General features: G+C 39.7%; 1 protein-coding gene across 1 annotated transcript in view; it reads left to right on the top strand.

Moving 5' to 3' along the window:
- Positions 1-22376, top strand: part of LOC122658134 (stromal processing peptidase, chloroplastic-like) — a 73569-nt gene that overhangs the window by 5131 nt on the left and 46062 nt on the right. Inside the window, exons 3-4 of the mRNA XM_043853041.1 lie at positions 2012-2253; positions 7838-8036. Coding sequence (XP_043708976.1) covers positions 2012-2253; positions 7838-8036 — 441 coding nt within the window. The remainder of the gene's footprint in view (positions 1-2011; positions 2254-7837; positions 8037-22376) is intronic.

Here is a 22376-nt window from a genome sequence, read left to right as displayed (position 1 = left end):
ACCTAATAGTTTAAGGATTGGGTTAGGCCTTTCCTTTTTAGAGTAGGAGTCTATTTTTGAGTCTCTTATATAAAGTTGTAATGTGGGTAAGCATGGTACACGAATTTTGATATTAATGAAAAGTTTTTGAGTCTCTTATATAAGGTTGTAATGTGGGTAAGCATGGTACATGAATTTTGATATTAATGAAAAGCTTTTGCTGCTCTTCTTCTAAATTGAAGATTTTTGTCTTGTGTTTGATCAAGGCTGGTGGGATTGGTGTTTGATCCAATGGACACCTTGTGGTGTGAAAACCGGGTGGATCGTTTGAAGGAATAGCTGTTTGATCCGATTGACACCTTGTGGTGTGAAGCCCGGGTGGTTCGAATTAGTTCTTTGTTTTCTCCATTGCTGTTACGTTCAAGTTTTGATTTCAAGAGTGATTCTCCATCATCAAGCACTGTTCAAGTCTACAACATCACCCCAAATCTGATCCAATCTGTTCTTCATCCACAAGTAAGTCTAGAACTGAAAACCTGCGACTGTTCTTCTTCCCTTCTAGAAGGTCACATGCAGGATGATTTTCATGAGTATTCTGCCCAGCCAAATCTAACTGTTAGAACCTGCTAAAATTTTGATCGAATCTTCCTCAAACCCTAAGAGAGACTCTATCCAAATTTCATTACCATCCACCCAGTCGATTGTCTGAAATTACACTTTTACCCCTCTCCCATCTCCACTAGGAAACTTCCATAACTCAAGATTTAACCATTTGATTTAGCTCTAACTATCAGCATATATTCCCCTCCACCCCACCCACACTCAAGCTAAATATTAAGCCCATCAAAGCACCTGATTTCCTGTTATTATAAACCCTAGATTCCATCATCTTCCACCTTTCAAAACCCTGAACCTAACTTGCTGCCAATTCATTCCAGCATACATTTCTCCATCAAAACTTAATGCAACCTTCACTGATAGACTCCCCTACACCTGCCTAGCTTAACCAACATCTCAAACCCTAACCGAATTTTGACCTAAAGTCATATTCTGCCCCAATTGGGCTACCTGTTCATAGCAGATCCTGTTTACTGGCTCCTAGTTGGTCTCCTACCAATTAGGATTACATTAATTTAGGTTATGAGAAAACTATAAACAAAGGGGGAATGCTAGGGGGCTGTAGAGGTTTAGGAGAAGAAGTATGGGGAGGCACAAATGGATCAATGGGAGATGAGAAGGATAGTTCGTTACTTTTGTTGCTTGGCAACAGGAAGATAGTCTGGCTGTTGAATATAGGATCACCAACTGCTGGGTAAGCTCTGAGATGGTGCACATATTAAATGATTGCCCCAAATTTCAAGGTGGGATCAGAATTCCCACTAAACCAGAATCGCAGAGAAGGAAATAGAAACCAGCAAACAAAGATTTAAATTATTTAATTAAAGCAGGAGCAAAACGAGACTAGATGTGGCCAATCTCCTGGTCGAGTCTAACAGTGAAGATAAATATTCGCTTAAAGTTTCACAACAATCTGATTGTCAGATATCAATTTACTGAGGAATTTTTGGCTGGAATCCAGAATTCAATAGCAGAATTTAGAAAGTGCAGAATAGCAGTCAACAGTGATCAGACTAATGAATAAACACTTAAACAGCACTGGTAACTCAGCAATAACAGTAGTTCAGTAATATGAGGTCAGAAGTTTGAAAACAGGACATAAAGCTGGGATTTTCTGAAATCATATTAGAAGATTGAACCAGACCAAACCCAAACCAGAAAACTGGTTCAACCAGACCAATTCTTCTTTCTTTTGCTGGAAATCTGCATCTTTTGAAATTCAAAGGGCATACCTTCTTATTCATAATTTTGTTACTTCATTTACAGACTAGCATTGAGATTTTGACTTTAGATGATTCTTCAATTGAATGGACCCTGTCTCTTCCTTCTTCTTCCTCTACCCTATTGAGAATGGGAAATTTTCATTCATTGAGGTAATATCTGTTTTACTGACTTGAGTTTGTATTATTTCTAGGTGAAACCTTCTCATGTTCCATTTGCAACCATAGGTCCTGATGAACCACATGTAGCAAGTACAACATGGTCAGATGCTGTACTGGAGAAACAAAGTCAGAATTTCTTGGACCCTGAAATAGAAAAAGCAGAGTTGGAAGGTTTTTTAAGTTCTGATTTGCCAAGTCACCCAAAATTGTACCGAGGACAACTAAAGAATGGACTGCGGTATCTTATTCTGCCAAATAAAGTTCCAGCAAACAGGTTTGGTTTTTTTCTGATTTAGGGATACTTTGTTATTTATTGTCTTTATTTTGGATACTGTGACGATGTTGCAATTATCCTTCAGGCACAGCCCTATAATGTTTGGAGATTGAGTTCATTTAGAGTGTTTTGTTTTCTGAATTTTGGATTGGCAACACTGTTGGATTTAGTTTGGGGTTTCTTGCTAATCCACGAGTCAACAGTCTACAAATTTGTGAATGTTCAATTACCATCGTAAATGATTTTGCTCGCTTGTTTGCGTTTTGGTTAGTAAATTGGGATCCGTCTTTGAATTTTTCTTTTAATATATGGCTCTATAGAGAATATAGTCTTGCCAGGGTTATTTTGAAAGAAAGATCTTATGTTATTCACATTGTTGGCTGTTGCATCTTGCAAGTTATGCCATTCTTTTTCCATGATCAGAGGTATTATTTGAATTTGGAAATTACCTTGTTTGTTCTTTATAAGTGTATTTGATGCAGATTAAACACATACTTAGTCTTATTTTAGTGGAAATAAGCCTTGGGTTGGGTTATATATGTATATATGTCATTCCTTTAGTACATTGGATTTTTTTTTGGTAATAGGCCAATTTAATAGGTCTAAATATGGGTAGGAGGTAGGAATACATGATTCACTTTATTTGAAGGTTTTATTTCATTAAGTGATTGTTATTTCCATGATTTTTAAGGATAAGATAGAATCTTGTATGAATAGAACTCCTATTCCTACATTGGATAGAGTTTAATCATGTGAATGCCTATTCTAACTAGTTAAGATTGAGTTTAGTTATAAGGGACATCTATTCCTATTATGGATAAGTTCCCTATTTCTTGCTGTGCAACACTTTCCTTTCCTATTGTAAGCAAAGTTTTAAGTATCTTTCCGTATCTGCCAATACTAACCGATACTTATTGTATCTTTAAGGTACCGAAATGATACGGTACCGATATGATACCTAAAAAAATGGTATTAGTACATGTAAGAAATTTCATCCTTTGTATATAATCAATTGAATGCACTTGTCCCATCGTACTTTATGTTAAGTTTGGTGGCTTTTATCTCGATTGGTTGAATGTTTGGTTCAATGGTCTAGATGGGCTAATGGAGAAGGTGGAGATATTTGTTGGTGATGGGCCATTTTGGGTCCAAACTCATGTGTGCAAGTTCCATATGAGTTGACATGCATTTTCCTTAGTGGGTGTGGAAACCAAAGGGTCATTTGGGGAAGTGTGTGTAGTGGTTTTTCTCTACCATGAGAAGAAGAAAGAGAGTGAGTGGAGGCTTGAAAGGTTGAGTCTTCATAGAGAGTGGAAGAAGTGGAGCCTTCCAATTGGAGTTTTCCAAGAAGATAGAATCTTCAACAAGATTGGGTCTTCCAAGGGAGTGGAAGTGGTTGGTGGTTGAACACATTAAGCAAGGTGGAGTCTTCCAAGAGACCTTGGAAGAAGTGTAGTTGGTTTTTTCTAAGGGTAGAGAAAGTGAAATCTTGCTCAACAAGGTAGAGGAGGTGAGTCAGCGGGTTTTCTCTATGGACAGATAAAACATAGTTGTCAAGGTTACTAGGCGAACCAAGGCGATCGAGGGGGCAAAAAAATCAAGGCGGTACCAACAAGGTGACAAGGCGACCAGAAAACAAAGCGAGAGAAAGTGCCTGGATGCCTTGACAACTATAGAGAAATTAACAAGGTAGAGAAGGAGTCCCTATAAAAGGATAGAAGTGTCTCCTAAAGAGTGAGAGTGTTGATCCAAGAGAGGAGCCAAGATGTGAGTATCCAAGTGAGTGTCCAAAAGAGTTGAGAGAAGGGTGAGCGAGAGATGAGAGAAGGGTGTACATGGGTGCTTGGGTTTGGGTATCAAATCACAAGGGTTGTACTATTTTATTTTCTCTTGATTCATAGTTGAAGTTGGGTCTCACTCCATGGATGTAGGCGGTTTTGCCGAACCACATAAATCTCTTGCCTCTTCTTTTATGTATGTGCTTGTTTTTCTTTTGTGTTTTGTTTATCTTGCACGTACCGTTTCCGTGCGTTGTTCACATCGCAAAGAGAAACTTGGAAAAATTGTGTTTTCAACCCCACACTTTGTTCCCCTTTTTAGACATGATATATTTTAGATTATAGTGTTTTATGCTTCAAAACTGTATTTTTCATATATCATAAGCATTTCCATATGTTTCTTGACCATTTCCATATGTATCTAGCGTATCTTCCGTTTCTCTGATACGAAACCCAATACTGATACTTTAGTTTCTATTTAAAGGATGTAATGCCATAGAGCCCCCCATGGTTTTTAATATTGAATAAAGCTTGGATTTGCTCCTATGTTTTATGTGATTCAGAATAGCTTCTGTGAGATGTAGTAGCAACCCTTAGTGAGATGCTACGGTAGGGCTGATAAGATATCAGTCTATTTCCAGGTGAGATGCTTGGTTCATATTCATCCATCTTTCTTCCATTCTTCTTCATCTTGCCTACGATAAAACCCGGTTAGTATTTTTAAGTTTCTATTCTGTTTTTTATGCATACCTACTTGCTGGAATTCTCTTAATTTACTTATGAGATTTCAAATCTGATTTCATATTTGGCAATCATATTCTAAGCCTACGACTTATGAGTTTCACAATTTGATACTTGTGTTGTTTTCCTAGAGTCCTACTTCTAGTTGGGTTTCTAGTTCTATTCTATTTTAAGATCATATTTGATTATATGTTTCAGATTAGTATGTTTATATTATTGCTGAAATCTGTTTGTGTTTTAATACTATTTTTTAATTGCTGGCTTGAACTCCATAAAATCTGCCATCGATAGTCACTTCTGATATTTTGTTTTAAGAATCCTATTCATAGTCGGATACCCTCTTAACTTCAGATCAGACAATTGGATCAGACTCATTTTTTGAGGAGTTATCCTTGGCCATACTTTTGACCTTGGACCAGAATTTTAAGCCCATCTGAGTTTCTCTTAAAATATGGTTTCTAAACCTGTCACTGTGATTCTGGTTCCATTGGATTTCTAAATCTAGTAACCTTAGGCTTCTAGAAACCTATCAAGTGGTATCAAAGCTATGGCTACCAGTGAGCCAAGGCCTTTCAATATGGCCAGCCTTCAAGATTCTGTCAAATAGTTGGCTGAAAGAGTCGGACAACTGTCTGACAATTTTAGTTATACTAAGGCAACAAGGAGGGAGTGTACAACACCTACTACAGGAGGACTGATAATACTTCAAAGAAGGTGAAGCCAGAAGTTTCTTTCTCTGCTGGACAGATGAAACCCTGGCTATTCCTTGATTGGTTAGCTTCTATAGAGGAATATTTTAACTTGTACAACTTGACAGACGAGACGAAGCTCAGATTTGTTTATTTGCGCTTGGTTGGTCATGCTAAACAATGGAGGGGAATCCACGAAGCGAGGCTTAGAGTTAGAAGACATGAGCCTACAACTTAAAAGAGATGAAGTACGAGTTAAAGAACAAGTATCTACCGGAATATATCCAAAGTAAGCTCTCCCTTCGACTAGGTTACCACCAAAAGGTCTTGAAAGGGACAATCTCTACAGGTCATGTCCGAACAGGAGAGCAACTTGCAGATGTGTTCACTAAATCTTTGGGGTGGTGAACAAATTGATTATATTTGTAACAAGCTAGGCATGTTTGATATTTATGCTCTAGCTTGAGGGGGAGTGTTATCGGGTTTGGGTTTTGGGTTTAGTGGTATCGAGTCTTATTTCCCTCTTTTTTGCCCCTATATGTAATTAGTGTCAGTCCTCTTTGAAGGACTGTTAAGTCTTTCTTCTTATATATATATATATATATATATATATATATATTTATTTGTTAAAGGTTTTAGGGGAGAAGGATCACATTGATCAACTCCCATTCTCTTGAAATCGACTCTCTTCTCTCTCTCTCTTCTTCTTCTTCCTTGAGGTGCTGGTTGTGTTCACAGTCTATAACAGTGTATGGTTTCTTATTCTTCTCTCCGTGTCTACTATTTCTATAAACCCTAATCAGTTCTAACCTTTCTCCACCATCTTCCTTGTACTTAAGCCATAGAAATCCAAATTCCTAGGCTTTCCTACATCATGTACCATTGAATTCCCGTAGAATTTTCTTTCAATTTAAAATCCCAATTTATTTTATGTTATCCTACATTCGATATTTATGAAGCTACTAAACTAGTTCTTAGAGAACTTTAAAAAGTATAAATAAATATATTGTAGGAATAGATTTCTACCTTGTGGCTGTGTGGCAACTACTTAAAAGACATAAATTTACTTAATATACACTCTACTCTAGGCCCATTATAAAAGCACATTTTAGGAAGAACTCATAGCTTAACCCATGTAGAGAACCATTTATAACTAATAATAAAATAGAAGAAAACAAACATTAAATAACTACCATTAAACATTCTGAGCTTCATCCTTCTTTGCTGTATTGTCTCCCATTACTTGGTAACACCCTACTGTTTGAGGTGAATATATGGCTGAAATTCTTCTGTAGTAATAAAACAAAATAAATGTAGCCGAGATGGATGAGCAGAAAAAGTAGAAAATATATAATGATAATGAAATTTTTTTAGATGATTTAGGATTGGCTCCTATAAAAAATAAGCTGAAACAGAGTGTTTGATGTGGTATTAATTTCTTCTAGGAATAGGAAGTAAGAAATTCCATTCCCATTAAATCAATGCCCGAATAAAGAACAAGAAAACCCAAAATTTCCCAAATCACTGCTAGTTCTAATGACAATAAACAGGGAGTACATTCAGAGGCTGGCTCAGGTTCACGTACGAGAACATTCTCGTACACCCCTGAGCCGAACTCGTACGTTCATAGTAATTCTAATTTACTGTAGATAATAAAAGGCAATGCACTGCTTATTTTCATAACAAGAGGTTGATAAGGAATTAGATGTATGGGAAGTTAGTCAACGTGATGCAAATTGCAAATGTGAAGGGTTAGAAGTATGAGTGTATGACTGAACTCAACTCCATTGGGCCTTTTCCAAACTAAATGTTTTGGTCAACAAAGATCCTGTTTTGCCATCCTGATGACTTCCTAGATTTTCCCCCCTGGAACTCATGGTTGAAATCTTGTTTTGATTAAGCAGTTTACCCAATGTCCAAGGTACTCATGTCCACTTGGAAGGATGTAAATTTCATCCTCCTGTACTAATTATTTATTATCCTAGTATTTAAGCTAGTTGGAGGATGTTATTCTGATTCTAATTGAGCAGATTTAACCCTTATTTCTGTCCTAACATTAGTTAAGGTCAGAATGCCAAATTCAGTCTTGGGTTATGGTTCAGATTTCTATATTAAAAGTATGAAAGTTCAATAGAAATTTATTTTCTATATGAAACTTAAACACGATTGAACTGAGCTCATGTAAAATTATGAGGCTCTGAATGAAATAATGACAGTGACTTGCATGGTAAAAGTTGAAGGGGAAGTAGGGTACCTATCCTATATGCTTGACAATAGTTCCCCTCTGGTTGGATATACCATATATCAATATAACTATATCTTTGCCTTGAAAGGTCAATGTCCTCAGCCTTTTTATCTTATAATTTTGAATTTCAGGTTTGAGGCCCACATAGAAGTTCACGTGGGTTCTATTGATGAGGAAGACGATGAGCAAGGAATTGCACACATGATTGAACATGTTGCATTTCTTGGTAGTAAGAAGCGTGAAAAACTTCTTGGAACTGGAGCACGCTCTAATGCTTATACAGATTTCCATCATACTGTGTTTCACATCCATTCTCCCACTACTACGAAGGTTTGCTGCATTCTATGTTTTATTTACGCTGCACTAATTGCATAGTTTTCTGTTTTGACTAGCATGCCTGAAAGGACCTGTCTGCACCACATGAATAAATAAATAAATATTCAAATTCCAATGCCAGATAATATGATCAAGAATTCTAGAAACTAGTCGTAGAAATATGAGAACAGAAATAGCTAAGAGTTAGGGCTTCAAGAAAACTAGAGGTTTAAGGAGAAATAGAATATTAAGTATCTTGTTCAAGAATAGAATTTCACCAATTATTGGGAAGGCCCTTGGAAGTGTTTCAAATTCTTTATTCCTAGACATCAGCTCCTATTTATGGTAATGTAGTGCAATTTTAGTTTTCCATTAGAGTTTCAGACTGATAAAATTGAGGCTTATTTTGATATAGCAAGAAAAATAAAGAATAACTAATGGTACTCAGCTTACCAACTAAATGACTCAAGAATCAGGATTACTTCAATCAAATTAACACAACCAAGTGACCAACAAAATTTAACAGTAAGTGGGACCTCTTTGCTATAGATATGGCTCTATGACCAGTATAGTCTAAGTTTCAATTTTAATAACCATTAATGATCCAAGCTTAGTTTCTCTTATGGTGGTTTTGTTACTTAGGGACAATATACCTTTCATACTCAACTGCTATAGACCACAACAAAAGAGTAAAGAGATATTAATTCCATACACAATCTATGAAACAACCATAGCCTTCTATAGGTCCCTCAAGTTACCAATGAAATACATCAATTCATAAAGAAATCTGAAATAGATTCCAGTGATGCAGATTTATAACTAAAATGGGCTTGACAATTCACAAAACAATCTGAGATAGATCCCAGTGATGCAGTTTCATCACCAAAATGGGCTTGTTTTATTAGGAATAAGTCTAGGGTTGGGTTATGTCCATGTTGGGCCTTTGATCCCATGGGTTTTCTATGTGTAATAGACTACTTTTATGGGCCTAAAATATGGGTAATTAGGTTGCATGCGGGATTAGTTCTTTTAGTCCTATACTTAGTTTTATTTTGGTGTTTTTGTTCATAAATTAAACCGGTTCAATCAATGGTTTAATTTAAGTGGTTTTAGTAGTTTTCTTTTAAGTGTTTAGTGGGGCTGGATTAGGACTCTGTTTTGAGTCTATTTCAGTTTCCTAGTCAGTTTAAGTTACCTAATAGGTTAAGGATTGAGTTAGGCCTTTCCTTTTTAGTGTATGAGTCTATTTTTGAGTCTTTTATATAAAGGTTGTAAGGGGCCAAGTATTGAACACGAATTTGGATATTAATGAAAAGCTTTTGCTGCTCTTCTTCTCTAGTGAAGATTTTTGTCTTATGTTTGATTAAGGCTGGTGGGATTGGTGTTTGATCCAATTGACACCTTGCGGGGTGAAGCCCGGGTGGTTCTTTTGAAGCTCTACATTCAAGTTCTAGTTCAAGATTGGATTTTTATTCAAGAATCTCGTTCAGACAAGCTGCTGTCCAGGAAATTCTGCAACTATAGTAAGTTTAAATCATCCCCAACCTCTACCGTTGTTCTTCTAACCTTCCATACATCCAAATCCTAGCTTTGCCCCTTTATTATTGACAATTTCCCACGACCCTAAATCACCCACAGACCAACACAACCATCATCTCTGCCTTAAATTTTGATCGAACCTTCCCCTCCTTAATTGGGAAGCTCGCTCTGAGTTTGATCCCCAAACTCCCACTCAAACCCTAGAAAACCCTACTTCCATTAAAACCCCATAAACCCTAATTTCTGCCCAGCCCATCCTAACCATCAAAATTTCACCCAAAGCTGGCCGACTGCTCTATTCCCTCTAGGGAACACTCGATCCAAACCTGGTTCCAATTCCCTCACTCTAAACCCTAGATCCTTCCAATTTCCACTTTCCAAAAACCCGAAACCCTTAACCCTAACTTTCTGCCATTCTAGTTTATACGTTTCCACTCATCAAAACATCTCAGGACCTTCAATGATAGACTCCTCTACACCTGCCTAGCATAATCAACACCTCAAACCCTAACCCTAACCCTAATTTTGACCTAGCCGATTCACCTGTTCATAACAAATCCTGGTTGATTGGCTCCTAGTTGGTTCTCTACCAATCTAGGACTACATTACCCAGGCAACACAAGCTGATTATTTAAAGGAATTTCTTTCCACCTTGGATTCAGACAATTCAACAAACTAATGAAAAACAAAACTCTAGGATAAATACATAATAATGTTTGTCCAAAAATTTTAGAGGAACCATTGCAATTATTGTCCAATAGGAAATTGTTTAGATATTGTCCAGTAGCAAATTGATTTGCAATGATTAATGACTAATGATTAATGTCAAGCCCTAATGACTAATGACTAATGTCAAGCCATAATTCTGTCATCGCCCAGCAGCACTTGAAAGAGATATTTTGACAGATTTGTGGGGGCCATAGGCCCCTTGTGTGGAGAAGAGCTTGTGGAAGATTTACTAGATTGTGTGGGTCCCTTTCTGACCTTTGCGTGGATAATATTTTCTGGAGTGGTTGCTGCCTTGTATGGAGAGAACTCTTAGAGGATCTTTGGTGGCCCCCATTGAAGATAGCAAAGAGGAGGAAGATCGTATTGCTGACTTAGTTTAGTTTCTATTTACTAAAGTTTCTAGTTTTGTATTTCTCCATATTAATAAGTTGGAGTTTCTAATTTTTTCTTTTTATTTCTTGTATTAACAATAGTGGAGGTTTAGTTTCTATTTCTGCCTAGAGGCCTCCACTCATGGAGGGTCTTAGTTTGTAATGGCTTTTAGCTATAATTTATAAATACAACAAGGGGCATCTACCCCCAAAGATTTTGAGAATTAAAGAAAAAATGTCTTCTTCAAGAGCAGCACAGTTCTTTTTGGTGAATCAAGATGGAACGCTAGGTGGTGATCTTAGGTTGGGTGGTGGTGAACCCAGGTCATATCCCTCTTTCTTCTTTTTCTATTTTCTTCCATCATCTATTCTGTTAACCAACTTCCAGCAAAGTATTTCTGGACGGATCTCTTAAGTTTCATCTTGTTTAATGACCTGTTATCACTGCTGTCCTAACCCAACTTCATTGCAGGTTAGTGGTTCTATTAGTCCTATGAATCTGCAGATTGTTTTTTTGGATGAATAAATAATGTCATTACCAAAGGAGAGGAAAGAGAGGGGGGGGGGAGGGACAAACATACAATCAAGAATCCAAAACAAGGCCCTGCCAAGAAAAGCTAAGGCATACAAAAGAGAAGGGGAAGGCCCCTACCAAACGAAACAACGGACTAAGGGGGAGCGTCAACCGGAGCGAAGCACAACAAAGCACACTATCCAGGATCCAAAATCCCGCGACAAAGGACATGATCTCTGATAGCGCTACTCAAAGGCAAGATCTTCTCACTGCTAGGTAAGGAATAGGCAATGTAGGGCTGAATGTTTGGGCGAGCAGGAATGCTGGAGTCGCGCCTGCGGAAAACACAAAGATTTTGCCGGGGAGGAGGCTCGGATGGATCTAGGAGAGAGCGAGGGGCACTGGATAGGGGCGCACGGGGGGACGGCCCAAGGGGGGAGGAAGCTGGCTCAATAATACTGCCAGGGTCAGGGGACGACCCAAGGGGAGGGTTTAGGCCCATGTTTTGATGGGCCAAGGAGGAAAGGCGAGAGGAATCTGGTCCAATAAGGCCGCCTGGATCAGGGGTTAGGGACGACTCAAGGGGGTTAGGGACAAGGCTCCAGGAGTTGTGAGCTGAAGAGGATGCGCTAGGCCCATTAAGGTTTATATCAGGGGAGGGGAAGACAGTTAAAGGGGAAGGAATAGACGGGGGGCCCACCAAAGCTGAAGGAAGAGGCAAAAGGGGAGGGAGAGAGGATCGAGGTATGAAAAGGGGTTGGAGTCCTGAGCTTGAGGAGTCGAGACCAGACACAGAGAGAGGAAAAGAGGAGGAGGTAGGCAAAGTCAGCAAGGGATGGCGACTAGGCAACGCCTCGGGAAGAGAGGCATCGCCAGAGGCATCAGGAGCAGCAGCAAAGGCCTCGCGAATCAAGCCTGTCCCGAGAACTGCAGATTTCCCTGGCGGGGATCAAGTGGCAGGTTGCTCTCGGACACAAAGCGGACGCCGGCAAGTTCGATTCTGGCCACAGCTGGGATCTCAGGAGGAGGAAGGAGGAAGAGGTGGTGCCTTCTCAGAAGGAACCAAGAGATCATCGGGGGGAACGGTAGTTAAATCTTCAAGGGCCTAAATGGGAGGAGAGGAAATTGTGGAAGTCTTGCCGGAGCAGGTACTAGAGTTGTGCCCAAAACTTTTGCAATAAATACAGTGAGGGGGAAGCCAGTCCTGGCGGATGGGTTGTTCAAATGAGAACCCATCATCTTCAACGATAGAGATGACTGAGGGGGGAGGGGAATCAGCGGAGATGTTGATGCAGATCTTTGCATAGGTAAGGCAATCCATTTTCTTTGTGCGCACATCAGTGTAGAGAGGAAAGCCAATAACAGAGCCTATGATTCTGCAGATTAGTTTCAGTACTGATCTGTTTTCTCAAACCATGGTTCTGGGCTGGCCTTGTACTAGAGAGAGAGAGAGAGAGAGAGTACCAACCCAATACAATTGGGCCCAAATTGAAATTTAGGCTAGGATACAATCCAGGATCCATATGAAATGGCCCCTCAGTACAGGTCAACTCAACTAATCCTAATCCTTGGTATTTTGAGCATTTGTTGGGGTTGAAGTTAAAATATTTCAGAAGTTGGAATATCAGGTAAATAGCAGGACTACCTCTCACTCCTTTTTTATCATTAAACCTTCTTTCATCTGCCTTGTACTAGAATTTTTTTTTATGGTCAATAAAAATTCATTACTAAAAGAAGAAAGAGATACAAGGAGCCCCTAGGAATGGGGAAGAAGAAAAACATTATAGAGCTTACAATACGAAAGAAAGCAAAGGACATATCCACCTAGATCCATACCCAGGATGAATGTGTTCCTTGGAGAAGCAGGTTCGAGCGTCTACAGTGATGGAGGAGCTTTTCCTTGGGCGAGTATCACAAAGGAGAGTGTGAGCTTGGGACTTGCAGACACCAGGTTCGAGTGAGTTCGCAGAGAGCGATGGAGGTTGGAGGAAGAGATGTTGGAGGCAGAGAGCTTTGTTCGGGAGAGCGATGGAGCTTTGCAGTTCGCAGAGAGCTTTGTTCTGTTAGGTCAAATGGGCTTTTGATAGAAAATATCAGGCACAAGAAATGTAAAAGCAACAAATACATGTTCCATCAATTGTGTTCCATGGTCCATAAATTTCAATTTATGATTTAAAAAACACAAAAAAGGGAACAGGTTTATCAAGCGGTTTTTAGGGTGTTTTTCCGTTTCTCAGAACGGGAAAACACCAAAAACAGTTTCTGGGAAGGTTATCAAGCGGGCCCCTTATTGCTGGCTTAATTTAGTTTCTATTTACTAAAGTTTCTAGTTTTGTATTTCTCCATATTAATAAGTTGGAGTTTCTAATTTTTTCTTTTTATTTCTTGTAATAACAATAGTGGAGGTTTAGTTTCTATTTCTGCCTAGAGGCCTTTAGTTTGTAATGGCTTTTATCTATAATTTATAAATACAACAAGGGGCATCTACCCCCAAATATTTTGAGAATTAAAATAAAAATGTCTTCTTCAATGGAGCAGCACAGTTCTTTTGGTGAATCAAGATGGAACGCTAGGTGGTGATCTTAGGTTGGGTGGTGGTGAACCCAGGTCATATCCCTCTTTCTTCTTTTTCTATTTTCTGTTTTCTTCCATCACCTATTCTGTTAACCAACTTCCTGCAAGGTATTTCTGGACTGATCTCTTAAGTTTCATCTTGTTTAATGACCTGTTATCACTGCTGTCCTAACCCAGCTTCATTGCAGGTTAGTGGTTCTGTTAGTCCTATGATTCTGCAGATTAGTTTCAGTACTGATCTGTTTTCTAAAACCACGGTTCTGGGCTGGCCTTAGAGAGAGAGAGAGTACCAAGCCAATACATGTGGGCCCAAATTGAAATTCAACTAATCCTAATCCTTGGTATTTTGAGCATTTGTTGGTGTTGGAGTTAAAATATTTCAGAAGTTGGAATATCAGGTAAATAGCAGGACTATTTGGCTTTTTTTTTTTTAAAGAAAAAAAAATTAAGTTTCATTAAATCCTCCCCACTGCTTTTTTATCATTAAACCTTCCTTCATCTGCCTTGTACTAGATTTTTTTTTTGTGGTGAATAAAAATTCATTACCAAAATAAGGAAGAAGAAAAACATTATAGACCTTACAATACGAAAGAAAGCAAAGGACATATCCACCTAGATCCATTCCCTAGCGAGAGGAGGAATCCTACGAATCCTCGGCCAGCATTTCATAAGGATCCCTTTCCAAATTGAAGAGGAGAATGGACAAATGAAGAAGAGGTGGCCCACATCTTCCAGGGCATTCCAACAGAGACAGCAGATGAGGAGACTGGAATTTGACGATGAAGGAGAAAGGACTGCATTGGGAGGCAATTTGAGAGGGTCCGCCAAACAGTGAGTTTGTGACGGGGGATAGGGTTCTTGAACCAAACTAACTTGCGCTAAGGGGACATAGGGCCACAAGCTTTGATGAGGTCCCAAGCCGCTTTGGAGCTGAATAGGCCCGAAGAAGACGCAGACCAAACAACAATATCTCCCCTACCATGAGGCCTTCTGGGAATGGAAGGCAAGGAATTCTAAACGGCAGATAACAGGGGGGAGAAGGAGGGGGGCCAATTGTCATTAATGATATTTGCAACCATGGACTGCTTACTAAATCTTGAACTGTATATGGCTCTTGGATAATTGCACCAACTGAGTGAAGAACATCCATGGGGTGCCAATGGTCAAGCCAAATGTTGGTGGAGGCACTACCATAAATTTTGCAGGAAATGATCCCAAGAGCAATAGGCCTAAGCTTCAGATCTTGTGCCAGACCCAGGAAGCATCAGTAATTGAAGGAGCAGTCCAAATAGAATCATTGCGAAGATTACCAGAGAAGTTCCAGTCAACCCAAATACTTTTCTTCTTAGCCACAAGCTTGCAGATTAGTTTGAGAATACCAGCTGAATTAACCTATTTGATTCTTCTGAAGCCAAGACCTCCCTTCATCCTTGGGATGACAGACCACAACTCCGCTGATGGATAGAGGAATCTGGAGGATTTGGATCCTTTCTTAAGGAAAGCACACATGAGGGACTTGGTGGACTGAGGTAACCCTAAAATACCAGACCAATAGATGTATGAAGACTGAAGGACAGATCAGATCAATTCTAGGCGACCGGTAGGTTCCAAAGTTGGAGCCTCTTACGCATAAGATCTAGCATAAGAGTGCAATGATGAGCTGTTAACCTACTCGGAATCAGAGGGAAACCCAAGTACTTGATTGGAAGACATCCTAAGGAGAAACCAGTTTTCTCAGTCAGTCTACCCTTGTCAACATCAGAGACCTTGTTAAGAACAAGAGAGATTTCAAGTGATTGATCCGATGGTCCAACATCCTCTCAAAATGGTGCAAGCAGGAGTCTCGATCGAAACAATATAATCACTTTAGAGAAGATCATGAGATCGTTGGCAAAGGTGAGGTGGGATAGCTTAAGAGCCTTACAATTAGGGATGGAAGAGCTAAGCTGCTTATCTACACAAGACTGGATACATCTGGATAGAACTTCAACGAGGAGAAGATGAGTGGCGAGAGGGGACAACCTTGACGAATGTCCACAGAAGAGGTGAAGAAGCCGGCTGGACTAACATTGAAAACACTAAGAAGAATGCAGAAGAAATGTAGTGATAGATCCAATCGACAAAAATTGGAGGAAAGGCCATCTTAAGCAAGACATTAGAAATGAGGGCGGTAGGGGGAATGGGATTTTCTATCAAAGCCTCAAACACGCTCATTTCAGAGGACATATCAATTATACTTTTTCCAGTGATGAAAACCAATTGGTTGTCATTGACAAGAGAGTCAACCACCAACTTAAGCCTGTTGGTAAGGACTTCGGCAATGAACTTGTACAAAAGATTGCATAGGGAGATGCCTTTAAATTCGGTCATAGTAGAAGCACCTTCTTTCTTAGGGATGAGGAAAAGGAAAGGTTAATCCTTTTGATCTGGCGGGGGTTGAAGAAGAAATTCTTGAGGGCCTTGATGAAGTCTTCTTTGACAATGTCCCAGGAGGAGGAGAAGAATCTCATATTAAAGCCATCAAGGCCGGGGGCTCTATTGGCCTTGTGAGAGTGGACAATCGCTAAGATCTCTTCTTTAGAGGGGATAGCCTGGAGGGTACCAATGAGGTGACTAGGAATGATTTTTTTGAGGAGTTTCTCAGGGATAGGCTCAAAGGATGCAATGGAAGAAGGTTGGAAGATCTTAAAATACTTAACAACCTTAGTCTTAATATCTTCAACTCTGTGAAGATCTTTGGCCAAAAGCATGGTGATGGAGATGACATTTGTTCTGGATTTCATTGACTTGTGAAAGTAATCAATGTTGGAGTTGTCAAGTTCAAACATTTGATTCTAGAATTTTGCCTTAGGAAACTCTCTTGTTGAACAACCAACGAAAGAAGATCCAACGAAACCGTTTTTTCTTCGTCAGCCAAGGGGCATTGTGGGTGTCAGATTGGAGCCTCAACTGAATATCAGTAAACTTATCCCTATAGTCAGAAACCAAGGAGATGTTCCCAAAAGAGATGGAGTTCCAAGCTTTGAGGGCACTTTTAACATTCTGAAGCTTTCTAGCAAAGGCGATAATGGGGGTTGAATGGGCATGGACTGGCTTGTCCCAGGCATCTTAAACAATGGTAAGGAAATATAGGTGATAGGACCACATGTCAAAGAATTTGAAAGATTTAAGGCCAAAGGAGATATAGGGCTGGAAAAGAATGTTGATGGGATTATGATCGAAGATGGCAGGGGAGTCAAAGGTAGCATGGGAAGAGGGGAAGAGGGGAAGGAGGAAAGATAGGCTTCATTAACCAGGACCCCATCAAGCTTGCAAACGATTCTTGAATCACCACATCTTCTATTGTGCCAAGCGAATTTAAGACCAGGCCATCTCAAACCATTCATGCTTATACCATCAAGGCACTCATTGAAGGCATCAGTAGACGAACCATCATGCTGATCACCTCCTTATTTTTCATGGCCATACGCGATGACATTGAAGTCACCACCCAAACCACAAGGGAGGGTCCCAACCTACAAGGCTACACGAGAAAGGTCTCTCCAAAGATAGTCTCTCTCGGAGTGACAATTAGAGGCATAGTAGCAATGAAAAAGAAACTGGAGTTCCATTAGCTGTCTGAAATTTTGAGATGCAGGACCTAAGAAGAGAATTGCAGCAGAACTTTAATTTTGGATGTGTCCCAAATAAATCCAAAATGCCCATTGGGATGGTGAGAGTAGTTGGAGAAAAGGGACCAAGTAGGGTCAATAAAAGAGGCAATAAGGGTAGCATTTAACTCCTTGACTCTGGTTTCAATAAGACAGTAGGAGACTGTATGATGAAGCTTGATATGAGAGCGCACCTCGGCTTGCTATCTATATATCTTTCCATGAGCCTCCTCAATAAGTGGATAGCTTCCGTCGTGGATCTACCTGACATAAAGCCAAATTGGTTCATAGAGATATGGGTCTCTCTTCTCAAACGGGCTTCAATAACCTTCTCCCAAAGTTTCATAGTATGACCACAGTTAGCAAATTCAGATTCGGGAATTATTCGGAATAATTCGTTTAGTTAATTTAAGAATTCAGTCAAAAAAGCTGACATAATAAAATTCGGATTCGGATTCAAGAATTATTTGTTTACAAAAAAAAAGCCGGGCAAAAAATTCGGACGTTATTTTTAATATTTATAGTATCTGTTTAACATTATCTATCAATTAGCATACCTGTATAAGATACAAGTAACATAAAAATTGGAATATATGCAATTTTTAGTTCATCTAATTCCATAATCCATAAAAGCATAACAAGAATTACAATGGTCTAAAGCATAACAAAAATCAAAATCATAACATTTAGTTGTAGTTTGTCTGGTCTATCTCACAACTTGTCAAAATAATCCCTGCCCATCAGTCCATGTTATCCAAGATTTGTATCCATCATCTGTTAATGTTTCTATTAGACCATGTTTTGGCTTTATGTATTTTTTTTCTCTTAATACATAAAACCTGGTCTGGTGAAGTACTTGAGTTTCAAACAATGGCTAATACTTTATAGGATAAAGTTGTGATGGGAGCTTGGAAGAAAATATTCAAGAATCATTTCAGGTGGTCCATGATTACCCATATTTTAAGGGAGAGAGGGAGAAGGTGGAGGGATCGATCTGGGACCAGTAAAGGCAAAAAGTAAAAGTATGAAACCCTACAAGCCCAAACACCAAAAACGTAATTTGATTTTGGATACAATTTGGTTTTTCACATAGCAGAATTATTCACCAACAGCTGCCTAGTGCAGTTGGTGGGCCGTGGTGCTTTTCATGCCCATGCTCACCAGGAGGTCTCGAGTTCGACCCTATTTCCCACCCCTAAAAAAAAAAACATAGCAGAATTATTTGGATATTATTCGGTTCGGTCGAATTATTCGCGATTTTTAAAATAGTTCGAAAATATCGCGACTTTTTCCGTCTTTTATTTTCAAGTTGGATTCGGACAGAATTATTCATATTATTCGGTAAAATTTTGTACGGCCGAATTATTCATGAATTATTCACAGAATTAAATAACTAGGAGTATGACTCATAAGCTTTATGCTTCTATAGTTATTTAAGCTTTGGATATCACCTTTATTTTGTAGATCGGGACCACAATACTTCTCCATTCATCAGACATCTTCCTTGAGTTCATAAATCAGTTAAACAGATAGTTAATCAATAAACCCCACAACTTACAAGGGTTTTCCACACTAATATCGGAATCTCATCTGGGCCTAGAATCTTGCTTGCTTTAATCTTTCCCAAGGCTTCTTTAACTTCCACCACACTAACATTTCTTACATAGCTATGACGTGTGGTGCCTTGTTGACTGAAGTAATTGTTCGGTTCATTTCTACTCGACCTATCTCCATTTAGTAGGTCACAAATATACTCATCCCATCTCTTCACAATGTCCTCATCCCTTACCAACACTCTTCCATCATCACTCTTGATGCACCTCACTTGATTGAAATCTCTACTCTTCTTTTCTCTCATCTTAGCTATCTTATATATAGATTTTCCTCTTCTTTAGTGTTTAGGTTGGTATATAGATCCTCATACTTCTTCGCCCTAGCCATCCCCACACTCTTCATAGCTTCATTTCTGGTATCATAATACCTCTTTTTATCCTCAGTTTCTTTAGTCCTTTGCCATGTCTTCAAACAAACTTTCTTGTTCTTAATGGCTGCTTGGACCTCAACGTTCCACCACCAAGTCTCTCTATGGGCCTAACAACTACCCTTTGCTTCCCCTAGGACATCTTTGGCAACTCTCTTATTACAAGTCATCATCTCGTTCCACATCGCGTTGGTGTCTCCCTCAAAGTCCCACCTTCCTTGTTTGACCACATTATCCGTAAATGTCTTTAGGGACTCCCCTTTTAATCTTCACCACCTTATCTTAGGGTACATAAGTTCCCTCCTTTTAAGCTTCTGTGCACTGAGGTACATATCTAGGCCCACCAGTCTATGTTGGGTGGTTAGGCTCTCCCCTTGTATAATCGTACAGTCCTTACACACCTTTCTGTCAGCTCTTCTCGTTAGGAAGAAGTCTATTTGGCTAGTATGGTTCCCACTTTTGTAGGTAACTAAGTGCTCTCTTGTTTCAAAGAAAGTGTTCGCAATGGAAAGATTATAAGCTACCGCAAAGTCCAGGATTGAGGTCCTCTCCTCGTTTCTTTCCCCAACCCCGTATCCGCCATGGGCACCTTCATATCCTCTACGATCACTTCCAACATGTCCATTCAGGTTACCTCCAATAATAATCGATTCATCCTTGCCAAAACCCTGGATTAAGTCATCCATGTGTTCCCAAAATTGTCGCTTACTACTTTCATCCAGTCTTACTTGGGTGCATAGGCGCAAACAATATTGACAACCTCTTTCTCCAGAATCTGTTTGATGGATATAATCCTGTCTCCCAGTCTTTTTGACCTCTACTACGTCATTCTTTAAGTCATTGTCCACAATTATGTCCACTCCACTTCTATTACTATGATCCCCCAAATACCAAAGCTTGAAGTCATCCAACACCTTAGCTTTGGTACCCTTCCATCTTGTCTCTTGGATACAAGCAATATTTATCCTTTGTCTCCTCATAACATCTACCAACTGCAGGCTCTTACCCGTTAAGGATCCAATGTTCCAGGAACCTAATCTAATCCTACACTTCTGGGCTGATAAATTTCCTCTCACTTGCCCTTGTCTACTTATCACCACATTTGGGCATCGGTGCGGCGCGGCGCGTTGCTTACGGGGGACGCCCTAGAAAAATGAGTACGGAAAGACATGAGATCAAGGTAAAACAAATCAAACAACAAAAGGATCCATGTAAAAAGGAGATCAGCAGAATATATTAAAATCCCGGCTGCCGACCTGACACTCTACTATAAGAAAATTGATATAACTAAAAAGTATACACAAAAGGGTAGGACGGAAAGGACACACCTAATACATTAAACGACGTTCTCAAAATGTAGATAGAGGTGCGTACTCATGCAAAGCAAGGTACACAGGTGATAGAGCTTTGTTTAAAACTAACCAAAAAAAAATGATGCTAAAGTAGACAAGTAGCTCAGATGAGACCTAGCGCACCACAATATAGGGAGAATAGAATAAAATATGATAGAGTGAGTGCAGACACCTAAAACATTTAACAGTCAACCTCAACACTTAAGAATAGAAAGCACAACACAAAATATACATGCCAGGAAACAAGAAAGCAATCTAAACGATAACTAGGTTAAGGCATAGAAGAATATAAATAAAGAACATGTATAAGTACTCTAAGCATGCACAAGTATCTCTAAGTAAAACAGGAGTACGGGAATATCAAGTTGAACATAGTAGCAAAAGTGAAGGCAAGAAGTAGAAACTAGACTTAAATATATTCAGTGTAACAAGAAAAGTATTTAATCAAAATAGGAAACCCACCACGGTCTGATATGCAGATTGAAACTAGGAAATACAGCCAATTAAGGAAGGAAAAGTAATGCAGTACAGTAAATCTAGATACCACCCAGTTGTCCTACACAAACAGATGCACAGTCTTAACAAGTTACACTGGAGTTTAAACGAGAGAAGGAGAAATAACCAACTAAAAGGTAAACATATACAGAAATAAACAAACTAGTAGCTACAACAATAAAAGAGATAGAAAAGAAATGTCCCTTTCTAGACAGAGAACTCTGAGCCCCTGTCGATGGCGAGTCAGAACCGTGTAGAGATCTCCGAGAAATCTCAGAGACTGGGGGTAGGGATGGGTTTCCAGTCAGAGAGTCAGGGATTGGGATTGGGAAGGAAAGCATATCCAGCCAGGTAATCAGGGATGGGGTGGAGAGCACCTCCACCCAGAGAGCAGAGTCCAGCGGAAGAAGGCCGAAGCAGATCAGGGCAGATCTGAATGGACGTCCAACAGCAAACACCCTCTATTTTTTTTTTTTGGAAGAGAGCAGAGTCTAGCGGAAGAAGGCTGAAGCAGATCAAGGCAGATCTGAATGGACTCCCAACAGCAAACACCTTCTCTTTTTTTTTTTTTTTTTTTTTTTTTGTTTGCTATGGCGGTGGATGGTAAATGGGGATGGGTGGGAGAGAGAGTACCCTGCATCGCCAGAGTTTCTCACCTACAAAGATCGATTCACCTCCTTGGAATCGGCTCAGTACCCCAAGCAGAGATTGATTGAGACACCTCCTTGACATTAGGGTAACTTGTTCACTTCCTGGAGCAGCCCCCTCCAGAGCACGGGAGGTCCACTATCTCCAACAATGGGTGAAATACCTTTCCATCTTCGATTTGCAGCGGGATAGGGGTTGACGAGGTGCCAGCGATGATTGTACACCGGGAGGCGAGAGTGCGGGGTAGCAAGAGAGCGCAAGAGCCGTTAGAGATCACCTTAATAAATGATAGTCCCCAAATTATCAAGTTTGCAAAAGCAGCCCCTCACCTACGATCCGAACAGATTCAGTCTGTTGGCTGACGAGGATGACGATGCTTCAGACCTTGGCTTGTGCCCCGAAAAGCTCCAATTTGATGCAATACCTTGTAGCAGATCCAGGATGTCGGAAATCCCCTCTGATGAGATTTCCTTGCTAGACTCTCCTGACGCTGCTACTGGCG

Source organism: Telopea speciosissima, chromosome 4 (assembly GCF_018873765.1).
Source record: "Telopea speciosissima isolate NSW1024214 ecotype Mountain lineage chromosome 4, Tspe_v1, whole genome shotgun sequence".
NCBI classification, from domain to species: Eukaryota; Viridiplantae; Streptophyta; class Magnoliopsida; order Proteales; family Proteaceae; genus Telopea; species Telopea speciosissima.
The sequence above is the reverse complement of the archived record's forward strand: the minus strand, read 5'-3'. Positions and strand labels throughout refer to the sequence as shown.